Below are 16,333 nucleotides of genomic sequence, written 5' to 3' on the forward strand. Positions count from 1 at the left end.
ACACTTGTGCTCCGTCCCAGGTGGGACACAGGAAGGCCCGCAGGAGTGCACCGCCGGCGCAGCTGTCCAAGCACAGGGGTGCCGGGGCGAGTGGGGCTGCTCCCTCCGAAGCCCGGTCACCACCAGCCCCTCCGGGTGGACAAGTCTATCCCAAGGTCCCCTGACCCCCCACAGACAGCAAGTGCCAACCAAACTCCCTAGAGACCCACACCCACAAACCAAACCCCTCTGTCAGCCTGATCCACACCCGCAGAAAACCAGCGGCAGAAGCAGAGGACCTCAGAGGGAAGTGCAGAAAAGCCTGGGTTGTCACATGAAAAGTGAACAGACACCAATATTTAGGTTTACTCAACTTTATTAAAAACTAAAACCAGAGAAAGAAGAACTGAATGTACAAATGACAGCATGGGAAGACGGCCAGGTAGAACAGACGATCACGGCAACAGGGAGGGGGTTGCCCAGCTCCAAGGATCCTCCCCACCCGACCCCATCCCACCCCTATCGCCACAAGCCAAGGCTGTGGGCCGTCCGAGAGCGCCGGGCAGTGCTGACCCACAGGCTGTCTCTACTCACGGGAGCTGAGACAAGCCTGTGGGACACAGTTCAGAAAAACACTGCAAGTCCAGGAACTCACTCTTCAAGACCCGGAACTCATGCCAAGAGGCCAACAATTCTGGTGAAGCCCTCACAGCTTCGGTCCCCCAGCACAGCATCCTCCTCCACCCCAGGTCCTGAACACAAGCACCTCAAAGGGGGTGAGGCCAACCTCCTGCAGGTAGGGGGCAGCTGGTGGGGGGAAGGCACGGTGCTGAAAACGCAGCCCTGGAAAACGGGTCCCCCAGATGACAGAGCAGAGGAAATAAACGCCCAGGGGTGGATGCCGGCGGAAGCCAGAGCCTGGCCCCACCCTGCGAGTCTCCTGCGGTTTGGCTTTGGGCCCCGGGCAGAGTGAAGCCCTGACGCTAGAACTGCTGCAGGATCACCTTGCGCTTCAGGTCGCGGGTGAACTTGTGCATCCGGAAGAGCTCGCTGTCGTAGAAGGCGGACAGGTTGTGGATGTTGATCTGCCGGGCCTGAGAGGGGGGCGTCGCGTGAGCCCTGCGGAGGGCGGGCTCTCGGAGCCCAGACCCAGAGCGCTCCCAGGCCCGTTAGCGGGGGCAGCCAGCCAGGCTCCGCCCCCATCACCAAGAGGCGCGACAGGCCTGCGGCCACCAAGCAACCTGCAACTGGGCGCGAGGCTCAAAGCCGCAGCCCGACGACGCCCCTGACTCAGACAAGCTGCGAACTGGCCTGGCTCCTCGGCGGGACGAGGAAGACGCGCGCGTTCCGGCTGCCCTGCCACGCCCGTACCTTGTCCACCAAGTCCTTCTCGGGCACCTCGATCGTGTCCTGCTGGGCCCCGAAGCGGTTGCGCTGGTATGTCACCTGCTCGGCCACCAGCTGCTTCAGGATGAACAGCAGCAGCTCGTTGTTGTCCCGGCGGAACGACAAGTAGCGGGCAAACGTCTGAGGAGACAGCAGGTGACCCTCCAACCAGGGCTCGGACCCCGCCCCCGTGCTCCACCCACACGGCCCAGGCCCCGCCCCTGCCCCGCCCACGCAGCTCAAGCCCCGCCTCCCCTGCTCCATGCCCTGGCCACAACTGAGGCCCCGCCCCATGCTCCACTCACATGGTCCAGGCCCCGCCCCTGCAGCTCAAGCCCCGCCCCCCACAGCCCAGGCCCCACCCCCAGACCCCGGGCCCACCTTCCGCATGCCGCGCATGACGCTGAACTTCTGCGTGTCCACGAAGCTCTCAAGCATCACGCGGATGGCCATATTCACGTCGTCCTCCATGACGTAGTCCCGCAGGTGCATGCGCGCGTGAGCCTCGGCCATGCGGATCATGGACTCGATGTGCCGCACAGTGATGGGGATGCTGCCCGTGGCCTGGAGGGGGGACTGTGTCAGGGCGCCGCGCGGCAGCCAGGGCGGGAGGAGCCGCAATGCTGGTACAGCCGAGGGCCCGGCTGACCACTCCGCAGCTGTGCCCGCCTAAGCCAGGTGCGCCCGCACTTCCACTCACTCCCAAAGCGCGAGAGCTCACGCCCGCTGCCACCGCCAGCTCGGGGCATCTGCAGTGCACACGCCTGGGGGCAGCTGTTTGTCTCTGTCCGGTACCTGGGGCCCCACCCACGGTCCTGTGAGCGTGGGGGCACAGAGTGCTTCTGTGAAGCCTGCCCTATCTCTCTGCAAAGGCCCACGCCAGTGACAAGGTGGAGGGGGAGCGTGGCGGTGTGGCTCAGAGGGTGAGGGAGCAGCCTGCCCTCAAACTCTCCCTGCGCCAGCCCCACACTAAGGCGCATGTGTATGCATGTAAGCTCCATCTATAAACAGACTCGTTGGAAGACCCTGATGCTGGGAAAGACTGAGGCGGGAGCAGAAGGGGACGACAGAGGATGAGACGGCTGGATGGCATCACTGACTCGATGGACGTGAGCCTGGGTAAACTCCGGGAGTTGGTGATGGACAGTGAGGCCTGACGTGCTGCAGTCCACGGGGTCACAAAGAGTGGGGCACGCCTGAGCGAGTGCACTGATGTGAACAGACTGGGTGGCTGCGTGAGCGCCACGCCTTCCGGGCGTCCCTGCCCCGACTCTGGGCCCACTAGCCACATGGACGGGGCTCGGCTGCGGGGCCCTCACCATCGACTCCTTCCTCAGGTCACTGTACATCTTGGCCACCTTGTCCTGGTCCATCTGGTTGAGCTTCGGGTGGACCTTCTCCTTAGCATAGATGATGTACTTCCTGAGGACCTCCTGCGGCAGGGGCTCCACGCCGTAGGTGTTAGGCATAGCAGGCTCCGGGGCACCCCCTGCGCCCCCGTCCTCCTTGTTGCTGGGGTGGTGTCTGACGTGGCTGCCGACCACGAAACGGGCCAGCATCTCATCCTGAGACAGTGGAGGAGGAGCAGGGTGAGCCCGGCACAGAGAACATGAACCCCCTACGATGCCCTCCAACAATGCGTCCTCCGCCCAGTGTGGACCCAAAGCTCCGGGGCGGGGGGAGGGTGGACAGTGAGTGGGGCACACCCCCAGGAGGGCAGAGGAGCCGGGGGGGTGGTTAAGCAACAGGGAGAAGAGAGGCAGCGGGGTGGGCTGGAGACCCGAGGACCGGCCCCCCGCTGAGGTCAGCAAAGCCCCGATCACGACACCTGGGAGCACGTGTGAAACCCAAGGGAGAGGGCAGGAGGGTGTGGAGGAGAGGAGGGGCGGGGGGCGGGGGTACCTCGCAGGACGGCAGGCTCCCTGCTAGTGAGGAGGGAGAGGAGGACGCAGAGAGGCAGGCCCGCCCGTGTCCCCACAGACAGCTGGCCTCTGACAGGGGAGCTGGGTGGCCGTGAGGGTGGAGGCCAGGGGACCAGCACCAAGGCCGCAGGGCGTGGACCAGAGGGGGGAAGCTGGGGCAGGGGCCGGAGCAGCGAGAAGCAAGTGGACTCAGGAGGCAGTGGCGGAGCGTGGCTACGCCAGGGGAGGGGGGTGGCCGAGGAGGGGTGACCAAGGGGAGAAATCGAGGACCCGTGGACTCAGAACTAGCGTGGAGAACACACGACCTTCCAGCGGCCCTCCCAAGCCCACCGCCCTACCACCCACGTGAGGCCCCCAAGCTTGGCGCACAGCCCCAGGCCGCGTACCTGCACGGGGTCCACCGTGTCCCTGACCACACACAGGACGTCGAAGCGGGAGATGATGGGCTCGGTGAGGTCCACATTCTCCGAGAAGGTGAGTGAGGGGTCATAGCGGCCGCCTGGGACAGACAGGCAGTTGCTGTTGGGGCTCCTACTCCCAGGGCCCTCTTCTCCTAGACCAAATGTGGCTTTCCAACCCGCGTGGCTGCAGTGGTGGGAGGGGAGTCCGCCCCGGGTCCACAGCACGCCAGGCTGGCGGGGCACCCAGTGCTCCAGCCACGTGCCCGCTGAGCCCGACAGCAGCCCCGCCCGACGGGACACAGCAGGTGCTCCTCCCGCACCCCGAGCGCACAGCTCAGCGAGGGTTGGGGCGTCTCGGCCTTCCACCCCTGCCCCCACATGCAGCGCGGGAGAGACGCGCCTTCCACGGCTCGGTCCATCCCATGGCTGGGCAGCGGGGCCCTGCGTGTGCTACCTATGGGGTTGGCAGCAGCGATGACAGTGCAGCGGGCCTGCAGGGAAGTGACGATGCCGGCCTTGGAGATGGAGATGCTCTGCTGCTCCATGGCCTCGTGGATGCTGGTCCTGTCCTGGTCGTTCATCTGCGCGGAGGGTCAACGGGGCTCTTGACGCGCCCGCGGTCACTCAGACAAGGCCCCAGGTTCCCCACCCAGGTGCAGCCCGCACACAGCTCCGCACCCCAGGGCCCCACCTTGTCAAACTCGTCAATGAGGCACACTCCTCGGTCAGCCAGCACCAGGGCGCCAGCCTCCAGGGTCCACTCCCGGCTGACGGGGTGGCGCTGGACATACGCGGTGAGGCCCACGGCCGAGGCGCCCTGGCCAGTGGTGAAGATGGCCCGGCTGGACACCTTCTCCACGTACTTGAGGAACTGCGACTTGGCCGTGCCGGGGTCCCCGCACAGCAGCACGTTGATGTCACCCCGCACCTTGTGCTTGCCGCCTGCGGGGGAGACAGGGGCTCAGGACGGCCCCCAGCCCACCGCCGCCGCCGCCACAGGCTTCTTCCACAAGGGGTGGGATGCCCAGGACGCCTCTCCCCTCTGAGCACAGGACCCAGAGAAGCGGGGGCCCCGGGGTGGGGGGCAGGCGCCAAGATGCTCTTTGACATGAACCCCGGAGGCCGTGCACGAGCTCTCCCGCCAGGAGGACAGCTGGACACAGCCCGTGCGGACCAGGACATGGTCACTTGGGAGGAGGAGCCCGTGCTGGGTGCGCCCACGGGGGGCGAGGCCAGACAGCCCCTCACGGGCAGGCGGCACCGCGCGCGTAGGAGCAACACGCTGAAGTCACTGTGCTGTTCTCGTGTCAGCCCACGTGCCTTCCACGTGCACGACCACACGGGTCTCCCCCGCACGCCTCACCCCCAACCCGTGACCCACAGGAGACCCATGCCGAGGCAAGGCGGCGCGCAGGGCCTCGAGAAGTGGATGGGACAGACATACGTCCACATTTCCCCATGCGACGGCACGCCCCTGCTCACCGGGGTTCTTGGGCTCCCCTCCGAACAGGGCCAGCGCCAGGCCTCGCTTGATGTCCTCGTGCCCGTAGATGGAAGGAGCGATGCTGGCAAAGATCTGGGGGTGAGGGGCGACAGGAATGGTCACCCGTGTGCTCCAGCCCTGCATGGATGCCCCCACCCGCCAACTCGGGGCCTCCTTCTGAGTCACAGAACCGGGGAGCTGGCCAGGACACTGGCCTTGATCCCCCACCCCAACTCGACTCCAGGACAAACAATCTGGGTCTCCCACGGAAAAGCTGCAAGAGACAGGGTGGAGGGGACACCTCGAGGCAGGAGACGGTCAACCAGTCCCCACGTGGGGTCCCCCGCGCCTGGACGCCGCCCGCAGGACACTCTTCAAGGGAGGAAGATCACCAGGGGACCGTGGGGCCCCATCGAGGTTCGACCCTCAGGACCAGCTGACGTTTTCAGTGTGACAGCGGCGGCAGGACCCGGCTCAGGGAAGCGAGCCTCACACAGACTCACTGACTCTGAATGGGTGGCACCAGGAGGCACCGCGCGGGGCAGGCCAGCCCGGACCTCAAGGAGCAGACGCGCCCGCAAAGGACCTGGGGGTCGTCACACCACCACACCCGACTCAAAACCTGAGCCGCCTCCCCTGACACTCCCACACGTGGGAGCCCCACAGCGGGGGCAGCGGGTGGCCCCTGGGAGCAGGGCTGGAAGCCGGCCAGCCTGGCAAGACCCCCGCCCCGCCCCGTGTGAGCCCTGTGACGTGGGCACCTCACGTAACCTCCGATGTCACCAGTAACACAACACAGCCCACCCTCTGCAAATCGCTCACTCCCGAGCGCTCAGTGAGGCTCCCACTAAGCCCCCGTGGCTGTCGCGAGACGGTCACCCTGCTGCTCGCCCGCCCACACGTCCTGGGGGTCAGGACTGCCGGCCAGGACCCTCCGCCCAGACCGCAGCCAGCGCTGTCTGGGCACCACACCACGGCAGGGTGAGCTGACGTCCCCCGTGGGACCGACGGCAGCAGCCCGCGTCCCACTGCCGTGACCGCAGGCTCCCCGGGGCCTCGCTGCGGCCCGAGGGCAGGGGCTGGCCCCGCTACCCCGGGGACCTGAAGTGACCGTGCTTTCAGCCCCCGGTGAGACGGGCGGCGTCAAGCCCAGACCTGAGGGGGAGACACCCGCTTCCCCGGGGCTAGTGCGCTTACCCTCGACCTCCGTGTCACAGGAGGAATGAGCCGCCCACTGCTGAGCACAGGGCGGGACCCCGGACTCCTCTGCTCCCGCCGAACCCTCCAGGCCCGGCCTGCCGCCCACCGCAGGGACGGCACCCCTGCCGTCTGAGCTCATCCTCCCGCCCCCCAAGCACGTTCCTCGTGGCCCAGATGCCTGCCGACTGGGTGGGCTGCCCCCCACCCCTCGGCCCTCGTGTCTGCAAACTATGGCCTGAGTGGTTCAGGGAGCCTGATTATTTCTGGACCTGCCTGTAATCCCTTCAGTGTGTCTCTAGAATTGGAGATGAATTCCCAGCAGCTGGTGAGAACGCCCACCCAACAGCGGACTCAACACAAGGCCAGTGCTGACCAACCCCCCGTGGGGCTCAGATGGGCGGAGGTGGAGGGGAGCCCCGTCCGCCCAAGGCCTTGCCCTGTGAGCATCTTGGGCAAGGAGCAGGCAGGACTGAGGTCCCGCTGGACTCTGCCTGGAGACGTCAGCGGCCAGCCCGGACGGACGGACAGGAGGGAGCAGCCTCCTGGGCAGGGCGGAGGCAGGCACTTCCAGAAGCCTGGGCATGAGGCACTCTCAGGGCCGCCCTGTTTGGAATCCAAGCGGGCAGCCGCTGCCTTGCTCTGCATATCAGCAGAGCAGGAGGTGAGGGGCAGAGGCCACGGCCCAGGCACGGCAGGGGGCTGGGAGGGCTGCAGACCCTCATGTGGACCCCCACTGCTCCCAGACAGGCACACGCGCAGGCAAGCTGACATGTGCCTGGGACAGAGTCCCCACCCTTAGCGACCAGCCCAAACGCTCCATCGGAGTCTGAACAACACGTCCCTCACACCAGCACTGGTTTTCTTTAGGGAGGCAGGAGGGGCCGAGGTGTTACCAGGACCCAGGAAAGAAGGAGCCCCATGAGAGTGACATCCAGGTCCGACTCCCCTCTGGAGGCCAGGCATGGCCCCGGAGGGTCTCCCCAGACCCAGAGCGTTGGCAGACCCATGAGTCCCATCCCCCGGGGAACCCTAATCTCGGCGGATGCATAACGGCGCCGATGGGGTGCAGGGCCCTGCCCTGCGGGCAGAGAGCAGTTCGGGAGACAGCGGGCAGCCCCACGGCAACAGGTGGACAGGAAGCGGGAGGCGAGGGGAGGGGGACCCAAGGGGACAGACAAGTACAGACCCGGCAGGACCCGAGGACAGGAACCACGCACCCTGCAGCCGAGCCTGCAACAGCCCAAGACTGTCCACGAGGGCGCACACATGCGGATACTCAGCGGCGGGGGCTGGGCACCCCTCAGACCCGCACTGCTTAGAAACCACCTGCACCTTCATTTCGAGACAGTAAACCCCGTGTCCCCAGCCTCCGCAAACACGCCTGCCATTTAAGGGCAAACGACAGCCTGCATTGGGGAGCACTCTTCCAGGAGGCAGACACGGGGAGGTGGATGACACCGGGGACGACCCCCCGCCGAGATCTTCCTGCTCCCGCGTTGCCGGTCCAGCCCGAGCACTCCCCCATCCTCCGACGCAGCATGGGCTCCGGGAAGCCGCCTGCTGCTCTTCCCCAGAGCGTGTCCCCCGTCGAGGCACACAGTGGACACGGGAATCAAACCGAGGGCCCAGCTTCCAACACCCAGAACCAAGACGGAGGCTCACGGTGGCCGGGGCACGAGCCCCAGGCACCCAGAGCCTGTGGCAGCGCCTCCCCCCCACCTTCCACCTGCCTTCTCCCCGATCTGCTGGTCCTTGGAGAGGCTGGTGATCATCTTCACGTCCTCGTCGGTCAGCTCACCCACGGCCACCTTGTTGTCCTTCTTGGCCACGTGATTGGCCAGGATGACGGTGGCAAAGACCGGGAAGCCGTTGGCGGTGTTGAGAGCCCCGTCGTAGTTGTTGTGGTAGATGCCGGTCAGCTCCTGGGGGGAGCAGAGAGGTCGGGGGCCAACCCGGGCCGGCCCCACCCCACCCCTCCCCAGGCCCCCCGGTCCGAGAGAGCCAAACTCAGCGGAAGCGTGGCACGCAGCCACTGCACCCCAACAGAAGCTCGGCCAGCAACAGAGCTTGACCGCTGCCCGGGCTCAGCGCCCACACCGGCTCCCTCGGCCCCGGGCACTCACGATCTCGTCACCCGGCTTGCAGCTGTCCACCAGGTCTGCGAGGAGGATGGCGTCCTTGGAGCGGGGCAGCCGGCCGGCCGCCACTTTGCCAGGACTCTCCTGAATCCGGATGCGCTGGTAGTTCTGGTAGATGGTCTGCATGGGACAGACGCAGCCTCAGGGCCTGTGCTGCCCGGGGGCGGAGGCCAGGGTCTGAGCGCCGGCTCTCGTCACCGCCTGGACCGCGGCCCCGGGCGGGCAGTGGGGCTTGCTACTCTCACTGGTGACGAAGAGACACAGGACCAGAGCGGGCAGGCAGCTGCGGGCACTGGCGCCCCACCCTCCCCTGCTCCGGCCGCCCGCCCTCTGCGCGCCTCCCTGCACAGACGCAGCGCCCACCCCGGGCCTGCAGCTCAGCCCGCCTGTGTGGCCATAGCAGCCGGGCTGCTCTGTGGCCTGAGCTGAGCGACGCTGGCCGAAGAGGCTCCCCAGTGCTGCCCCGTGAGGTGGGACATGAACGCTGCAGGTGCGGCCACCCGGGGAAGTCAGGTCACGGGAAAAGCATCAGACCAGCGCCCAGGAAGCGACTTACACTGGAGATGGGCCTGCTCTCAAGGTCACGGGGCAGCACTGTGTGTGCAATCTAACATCCCCCATCTCACTACCGTCCAGAAGAGCCACGTGACAGCAGCTAAACGCACACGCTCCAGGTCAAAAGGCCTGAGTTCTAACCCTCTGGGCCACCTCCTAGCCGGATGACCTGCTGTTACTTCATCGGCCAAACACGACCGACAACAGCACCTGCCCCCACGGGGCGATGAAGACCCACTAGCACACGCCCGCCCTGGGCACCGAGCAGGCCCTCTGGAAACTCTACTGTGAGGACCACTCCTCCACGAGTTCCTGTCCCCGCACGCAGAGCCTGCATCTCCGCTCCTGGGCAAGAGGCGCCCAGTGCAACGTGTGAGACGGGGGAACCATACAGGGAGGGGCCGGCGATGGGGGCGGGGCGGGGGCTCTGGGCAGAGGCGGGGGCTCACCCGGAGCCCCGCCTGCAGCCGCCCTCACCAACTCACAGCACACTCGTCCTAGAACAGGCCCGACTCTGGCCGTGGGCGGCCAGGCATGCCCTGGTAAGGCCACTCCAGCTGGGGCACTTCTCAGATTTGTGGAGCAGTGTGGGATCAGCCTGACACTCATGACAGCAGACGGTGGAAAGGTGCGTGCCTCACACAGGGGTCGTGATGGCCCCCAAACATGGACAAAGCCGTGCGTTATGTGTCCAGGCGCTTAAGGCCCAGAGCCTTCGAGCAGGGCCCCCTTGCAGACGGCACAGCGGTGTCTCGGGCAATTACAACCCTGCGCGAGGCCAGAGAGAAGGGTTCCAGGGAGCCAGGACGCCAGCCGGGCCTTGCTGTGGGCGGGGCTCTGGGGGAGCGGGAGCAGTTCCCCAGATCTTCCCATTTGCGAGAGAGCTGTAAACGCTGATGTTTCAGACGGAAGCATCTGGACCACCTCAAGGGCTGGCCAGCGCCCACCCATGCCCTGCCTCCCGGCTGGGTGCTGGCCCGCGCTCACCTCCTCCATGTTGACCTCAAAGGGGCCGGCTGACTGGCACTCGGGGCAGGATCCCGGCTTCACCTCCTGGTTCTGGGACTGGCAGAAGGGCCCCAGCACGAAGCCGCACTTGTTGCAGTTGTACTTGACCATGCTGAGCTGGGGCAGGACGCCCGTGCAGCTGGTCACCACGCCGCTCGTGCGGATCAGCTGGTTTAGGTGCAGCTGCCTGCGGGGGTGGGGTGGCGTCAGGGCGGGGCGTCAGGGCCCGGCGGGGCATCCGGATGGGGCGGGCGTCAGAGGGCCCACATCGCAGACCCATGGGGGGAGTGGGGGGCGCTCACCGGAGCGAGCGCAGCTCCTCCACCAGCGGCAGGTGGGAGATGCGCACGTGGATGCGGCTGGCGATGCGGTCGTACTTGGGGTACATGGCCAGCACCACCTCCAGGGCCGCCTCGTCGAAGATCTGCAGCAGCTCGGCGGGCGCCTCGGGCAGGAAGTAGGCCAGCACGTGCTCCCGGGCCGCCAGGTCCTCGTAGTTCACCACCAGGCTCTCGCGGTTCTCTGGGGGTGGGGGGCAGAGGCTGAGCAGGAGGGGCCGGGAGACTGCCCGGCAGGACGAGCCCTGACTCCGAGCTGACAGGCACCCAGCACGCTGGTTCGTCCATTCATCTGCAGGGTGGGCTCACCTTTGCACATGTCGCTGATGCGCTCCTTGAAGACATTGTGTCCGCGGCCGTCCACATGGGTGCGCAGGAAGTTCTTGAAGCGGTGGTGGATCTCCAGCCGCGGGCCGGCCATGCTCACCCACTCGCGCACCGAGTGGCCCTTGAGGTCCTCTAGGTTCTCCACGCTCTCAATCATGTCCTCGTCCTCCTCGCCGTCCTCCGTGGCGCGCTCCACCTGCCGCCGCTTCCGGCTGGGGCGCTCCTCCTCCTCTTCGTCGCTGTCTGCGAGCCAGGAGGCGCTCAGGGCCGGCTCCGCGACCCCCACCCACCCCCACTTCCCCCGCCCAGGCTCCCTGAGAACCCACCGTATAGGAGCCCGCGGCGCATGCGGCCCAGGCCGCGGCCCGCCTCCCGGTCACGCTGCCGCATGACCCGCTCGGCCGCCTCCCTCTGACTGGCCGTCAGCTCCTCCACGTCCTCATCGTCCAGGGCCAGCCCCTCGGCCTCATAGACGTCCAGCTCCGGGATGGCGCGGTAGTCCCTGCAGGGCCCCGACAGGCGGTGTCAGCACCAAACCCCCAACCCAGGGACCGCACACGCGCACGCACACGCACACACACAACCAGGCCCGGAGAGGGTCCCCAGGGACCCCCCCTCCCCACACACACACAAAGGGGTGCAATCTTCAAAGACGGAGACGCTGAGGACGCTGCACTCAGGAGATGAACCAGGCCCGAGGCGGACGTCCAGCAGAAGTCGGTCTGGGAACCGGCTGGAGGTGGTCACACCACACGAGTGACCTGATGCCCCTGACCTCACACTGGACGTCTCAGATGGGAAAGCTTACGTCATGTGCATTTTCCACGAGGAAAAGGGGAGCTCTGAGCACCCACAGGAAAAGGAATCAGAGGATCCACCAAGCCTCCTGCAGGAAGGGCCTCCAGAGCACCAACCCAGCTCCCCTCAGGCAGGAACCCTCTTGCTCCATCTCTGGCAACCCCGCCTAGAACCCTGGACCCCGGGTGGCCCACCCACACCAGCCCAACGAGCCTATCCCAAACATGTGCGTGTCCAAGGCTCAGCCCTCCCAGGCCGGAGAGACCTTCCATGTGACCACCTCTCAGATACTGGATGGAGCAATGTACCCTCAGAACTAACGCAGCTGCCCTCCCTGGCATTTGGGGAGGCATATATACCCTCCATCAGAAAGAGGAGAAAACCCAGCTCAAGGGTGAGGGGACTCCTGCCACCGGTCACTCACCAGGGCTGGGTGTCACAGTCTGCACAATGGCAGGGGCCCAGCTGGCTCCAACTCCACACTGGCCCTCTGCAGTCCTCCTGATTCTCCTTCCCTCAGGGAAGGTGGTGATGGAGGAGCAGCCTTTCTTAACTTTCTTTTTTTGGTGCCATAAACTGTCAAACGACAGTCTCAAAACACATAAGCCTGTAATGCTGATGCCAGAAACAAAACCCAGAGCCAGCTTCATTTCTGGGCCGATAGTTCCAAAATCTGAATTGTCCTCCAGGAAAAGGGACCTGCCTGATGCTTGCTCCTTGGAAGGAAAGCTATGACAAACTTAGCATATGAAAAAGCAGAAACGTTACTTTGCTGACAAAGGTCCGTCTAGTCAAAGCTACGGTCTTTCCAGTGGTCACGTACAGATATGAGAGTTGGACCATAAAGAAGGCTGAGCACCGAAGAATTGATGCTTTCGAACTGTGGTGTTGGAGAAGACTCGAGAGTCCCTTTGACTGCAAGGAGATCAAACCAGTCAGTCCTAAAGAAAATCAACCCTGAATATTCATTGAAAGGACTGATGCTGAAACTCCAATACTTTGGTCACCTGATGCGAAGAGCAGACTCATTGGAAAAGACCCTGATGCCGGGAAATATAGAAGGCAGGAGAAGGGGACGACAGAGGATGAGATGGTTGGATGGCATCACTGACTTAATGGACGTGAGTTTGAGCAAACTCCGGGAGATACTGAAGGACAGGCAAGCCTGGCGTGCTGCAGTCCATGGAGTCGCAAAGAGTCGGACAGGAATTAGCGACTGAAGAATGACAACAACTGACTTGTTAAGAATTTCAAGTTATGTGAAATGCCATCAGTGGAATTGTAATTGGTCAGCATAGAAAAATCTGATCTCAGCAAAATTTAAAATTAATTATGCATCTCAAACAAAACCATTTTTTAAAACTTAAAAAACCACAGGTTGAGGAGAAAGTAATTACAAATCACATACCTGATAAAAGCCTCATATCCAGAATAAGTTTTTTAAAACTCTTACAACTCAGTAATAAGAAATCAAGCAAACCAATTCAAAGATGGGCAAAGACCCAAAGACACATTTTCCAAAGAAACACCGATGGCCAACACGCACACGAACAGATACTCAATGTCACTGATCATCAGAGAAAAGGAGATCAAGACCACACTGAGATACCATATCGTGACTATTAAGGCGGCTATTAACAAAACCCAGAAAATATCAGGTGTTGGCAAGAACATGAAAAAATTGAACACCATACGCCACTTGTGGGAAGGTAAAATGATGTAACTGCTTTGGAAAACAGTTTGGCAGTTCCTCAAAAAATTAACATTAGAGTTATCACACGACCCAACCGTGCAATTTCTAGGACCTGGAATTCCATTTCAAGAAAATTTAAACACACGTTCACATAAAAATCTCACAGTAGCACTATTGCTAAACACTTTCAAAGAACCCAAATGTCTTCCAACCTATGAATGGGTAACAATATGCAGCCTGTCCATAAAATAGAGTATTACTCTGCCAGGAAAAGGACTGGCGTACCGACACATGATCCAACAGATGGGCCGTGAAAACCACAGGACACCCAACATACCTGCACACACGGGACACGTGCTTTACAGGCCCTGCTTGTAAGAGACGGTCACAGAGCAGACCAAAGGAACAAGGGGTGGGCTACTGGTTGCCTAGCAGTGGGGAAAGGGGATGGGATGAACTGGACCAGGTACAAGGGATCTTCCTGGGATGATAGAAAAGCTGGATTGTGCTGGCGTCTGCACAACTCAGGAAGTCTATTCAGAAGCACTGAACTGTACTCTTGTAAGACGTAGCTTGTGTATTATAGAAACCATACCTCGGTAACACTGCATTTTAAAAAGCTACAAAACACAAAACCTAACTGGGCCCAAGCACTCCTCAGAGCCTTTATCAGAGCCCTGGCAAGGGAAGGGCAGAGAAGCAGAGAGCAGTGGGCAGAGGTATGCGGTCAGGGAGGGGCGTCCTGCCTGCACAGCCCCACAGAGTACGGGAGGAAGATGCTCCGGACCCATCTGTCAGGACTCGGCATCTGTGGCAACAGCGCTGAAGCAAAGCCCCAAATGGTCCACAGTGCTCCTGAAGGTCCCTGTGACGTTACCGCAGGGCTCGCCCCGCTGACTGTGGGGTGGCCTGAACACACGAAGGCTGGCACCCCCGCGTCAGACTCAGAGGGTCCCAGAGCACAGTGTCCGTGAGGTTCTGGGGGTTCAGACAATTCTGGGGCAAACGTACAGATCGGGTCCTGGCTGTGAACACGGTCAGACAGTAGTGGGGCCCAGCCTGGCTCACTCAGAGCTCTGCTCCCCGGTCATAGCATTAAGCCTCCATGACCTCCATGAGTACATGTCTGTACATTTATTACTAAGGGTGAACACAGGGTCTGGTACAGATGAGGCACAGTAACTGTGTGCTCAACTGAATCTAAACCTTGATTAATCAGACCCACCCCCACCCCCAGTTTGTCTGAAGTTGCAGAGAAACTTGGCTGCCTGCTTCCTGACCTTCCCAGTTGAGATCCCCGACGTGGCCCCAGATTAGACGCCCTGGGCGCACACCTCGTGAAGCTGGGGGTCTAAGGCACACATAGCAAGTTACAAGGGTGTACGCTGCAGCTCCACAGACAAGTCTCCTCCCGGACACTGGACCAAAATGTGCTCGAAGGCAAGGAGGCTCCTATGTATCTGCTTCTCCAGGACCCCAAACCAGGGCGGCCGGGCACCGAGGGGACTCCCTGCGTAAACCGTGGAGAGCAGGGCCTGAACTGCATACCTCTCCATGCCATCTCCAATAAGCTCCTCTCCGTCCTCTTCCTCCTCCAGGGGCCCCTCGGTGCCCAGCAGTCCCTCCGACTCATCCTCAAAGGGAGGGAGGTCCCGGCCAGGGCTGGAAGTCAGGGCATCCGTGCGCCGGGAGCTGCTCCGCCCGGGGCTGGAGGTGAGGGGATCGTTGGAGCGCCGCCGCGGGCCCGGGCTGGACGCCACTGTGAAGGACTCGGAGGATTCCTGCGAGAGGATTCAGGCTTGGAGCGGGTGAGGGCCGACTGCGCTCCCCGGCACGTCGCCCCCGACTCGGGGCTTCTGCCTGTTCTCCCGCACCGCGGACCCCCGCCGGCCTGCGCCTCTGCACCTGCTGCCGTCCCCCGGCCCGGCTTCCCACCCATCTGGGCCCCCGGGGGCAGCTCCCAGGGGAAACGGGACGCGAGGGCGGCCGCCCCCGAAGGGATCCGGCACTCGGGCCGGAGGTGCGGCTGCTGACCAAGACCGGCAGGGGGAAGGGGGCCCGAGGGCGCCGGCCGGACCGAGATACCCGAGAGCCGCCGGGGTGGGGGGCCGCCGGCCCGGCAGACCCGTCCGGCCGGAGCGCGGAGTCGGGCCCGGGCCCCGCGCCCCGCGCCCCGGTCCCCGCTCACCGCCATCTCCGCGCCGCGCTCCTCTCTGCTCAGCCCGCCGCGACCAGTTTTCGCGCCAAAAGCGGCCCACGTGACCGCGCGAGCCCGGGAAGCGCCTAACGCGGCACGACGTCACGGCGTCGGCGACCGCGTTCTTTCCGGCCGGCGCTCGGGGGGCGGGCCGAGGGCGTGGCCCCGCGCGGCCCTGTCCAGGCCGCCCGAGGCTCACGGCGTCGGCGACCGCGTTCTTCTAGCCGTCGCTCAGGGGGCGGCCCGACGCCCCGCCCAGGCCGCCCGAAGCCCGCCCAGCACTCCCTGAGTCCCCGCCCAGCACGCCCGAGGCCCCGCCCAGCACGCCCGAGGCCCCGCCCAGCCCGCGCTCTGCGCTGCGGGACCCGCTGAGACGCTGCAAGTTGCGGAGGACAAACCTCCCGTGCCAGCTGCGCGGCTCGGTCACTCTGGGGCCACTTGACAGACGAGGCAACGAAGGCCCAGGGCTCTGTCTTACTGCGTTATGTCAACTGCTCAGAAAGTTTAGGCTGAACGCTTCAAGCGCCGAAAAGGCCGGGGTGCTAGGAGGCTACGAGGTTGGAGTGCCCTCTGGAGGCAGCGGAGATCCAAGCGGGCGTTCTAGGTAGCAAGAGCCTTCCACGCAGAGACGCGGAGAGCAGGGCGCCCTGGCACCTGCAAGCACTTCCCTAGCTCCAGGTGACCGCTTGTGATGTCCTGGAAGGGACAAGACGACGTTGGAGACTCCAGCTCACGAAAGGCGACCAAGTCTTTCTAGAGAAATGGAGCTCCCTGCGGACAGTCGAGAGCCCCGTGGGTTTTAGGAGAATCCTTTAGGCTGCCAGGGATGCAGGAGGGTGGAAGCAAGTTTAAAAAGTTACAGTCCGTTCCGAATCTGCATCTGCGGACTCAACCAGCTGGTTGGTTAG

The 16,333-nt window shown here is 63.6% G+C and overlaps 1 protein-coding gene across 1 annotated transcript; it reads right to left on the reverse strand.

Annotated features, from left to right (window-relative positions):
* Positions 1–337: 337 nt before the first annotated feature.
* On the reverse strand, positions 338–15,554 carry MCM2 (minichromosome maintenance complex component 2). Its single transcript, XM_065935452.1, has 16 exons — positions 15,417–15,554; positions 14,777–15,009; positions 11,064–11,239; positions 10,720–10,980; positions 10,375–10,594; positions 10,052–10,259; positions 8,495–8,629; positions 8,102–8,293; positions 5,171–5,264; positions 4,380–4,630; positions 4,143–4,269; positions 3,674–3,786; positions 2,685–2,930; positions 1,747–1,929; positions 1,351–1,506; positions 338–1,073 (listed from the first exon to the last, which is right to left on the reverse strand). Exons 1-16 carry the CDS (start codon positions 15,420–15,422, stop codon positions 963–965), a joined length of 2,712 nt encoding a protein of 903 aa, XP_065791524.1. The 5' UTR covers positions 15,423–15,554; the 3' UTR covers positions 338–962.
* Positions 15,555–16,333: the final 779 nt, after the last annotated feature.

This window comes from Muntiacus reevesi, chromosome 4, assembly GCF_963930625.1.
Source record: "Muntiacus reevesi chromosome 4, mMunRee1.1, whole genome shotgun sequence".
Classification (NCBI taxonomy): Eukaryota; Metazoa; Chordata; class Mammalia; order Artiodactyla; family Cervidae; genus Muntiacus; species Muntiacus reevesi.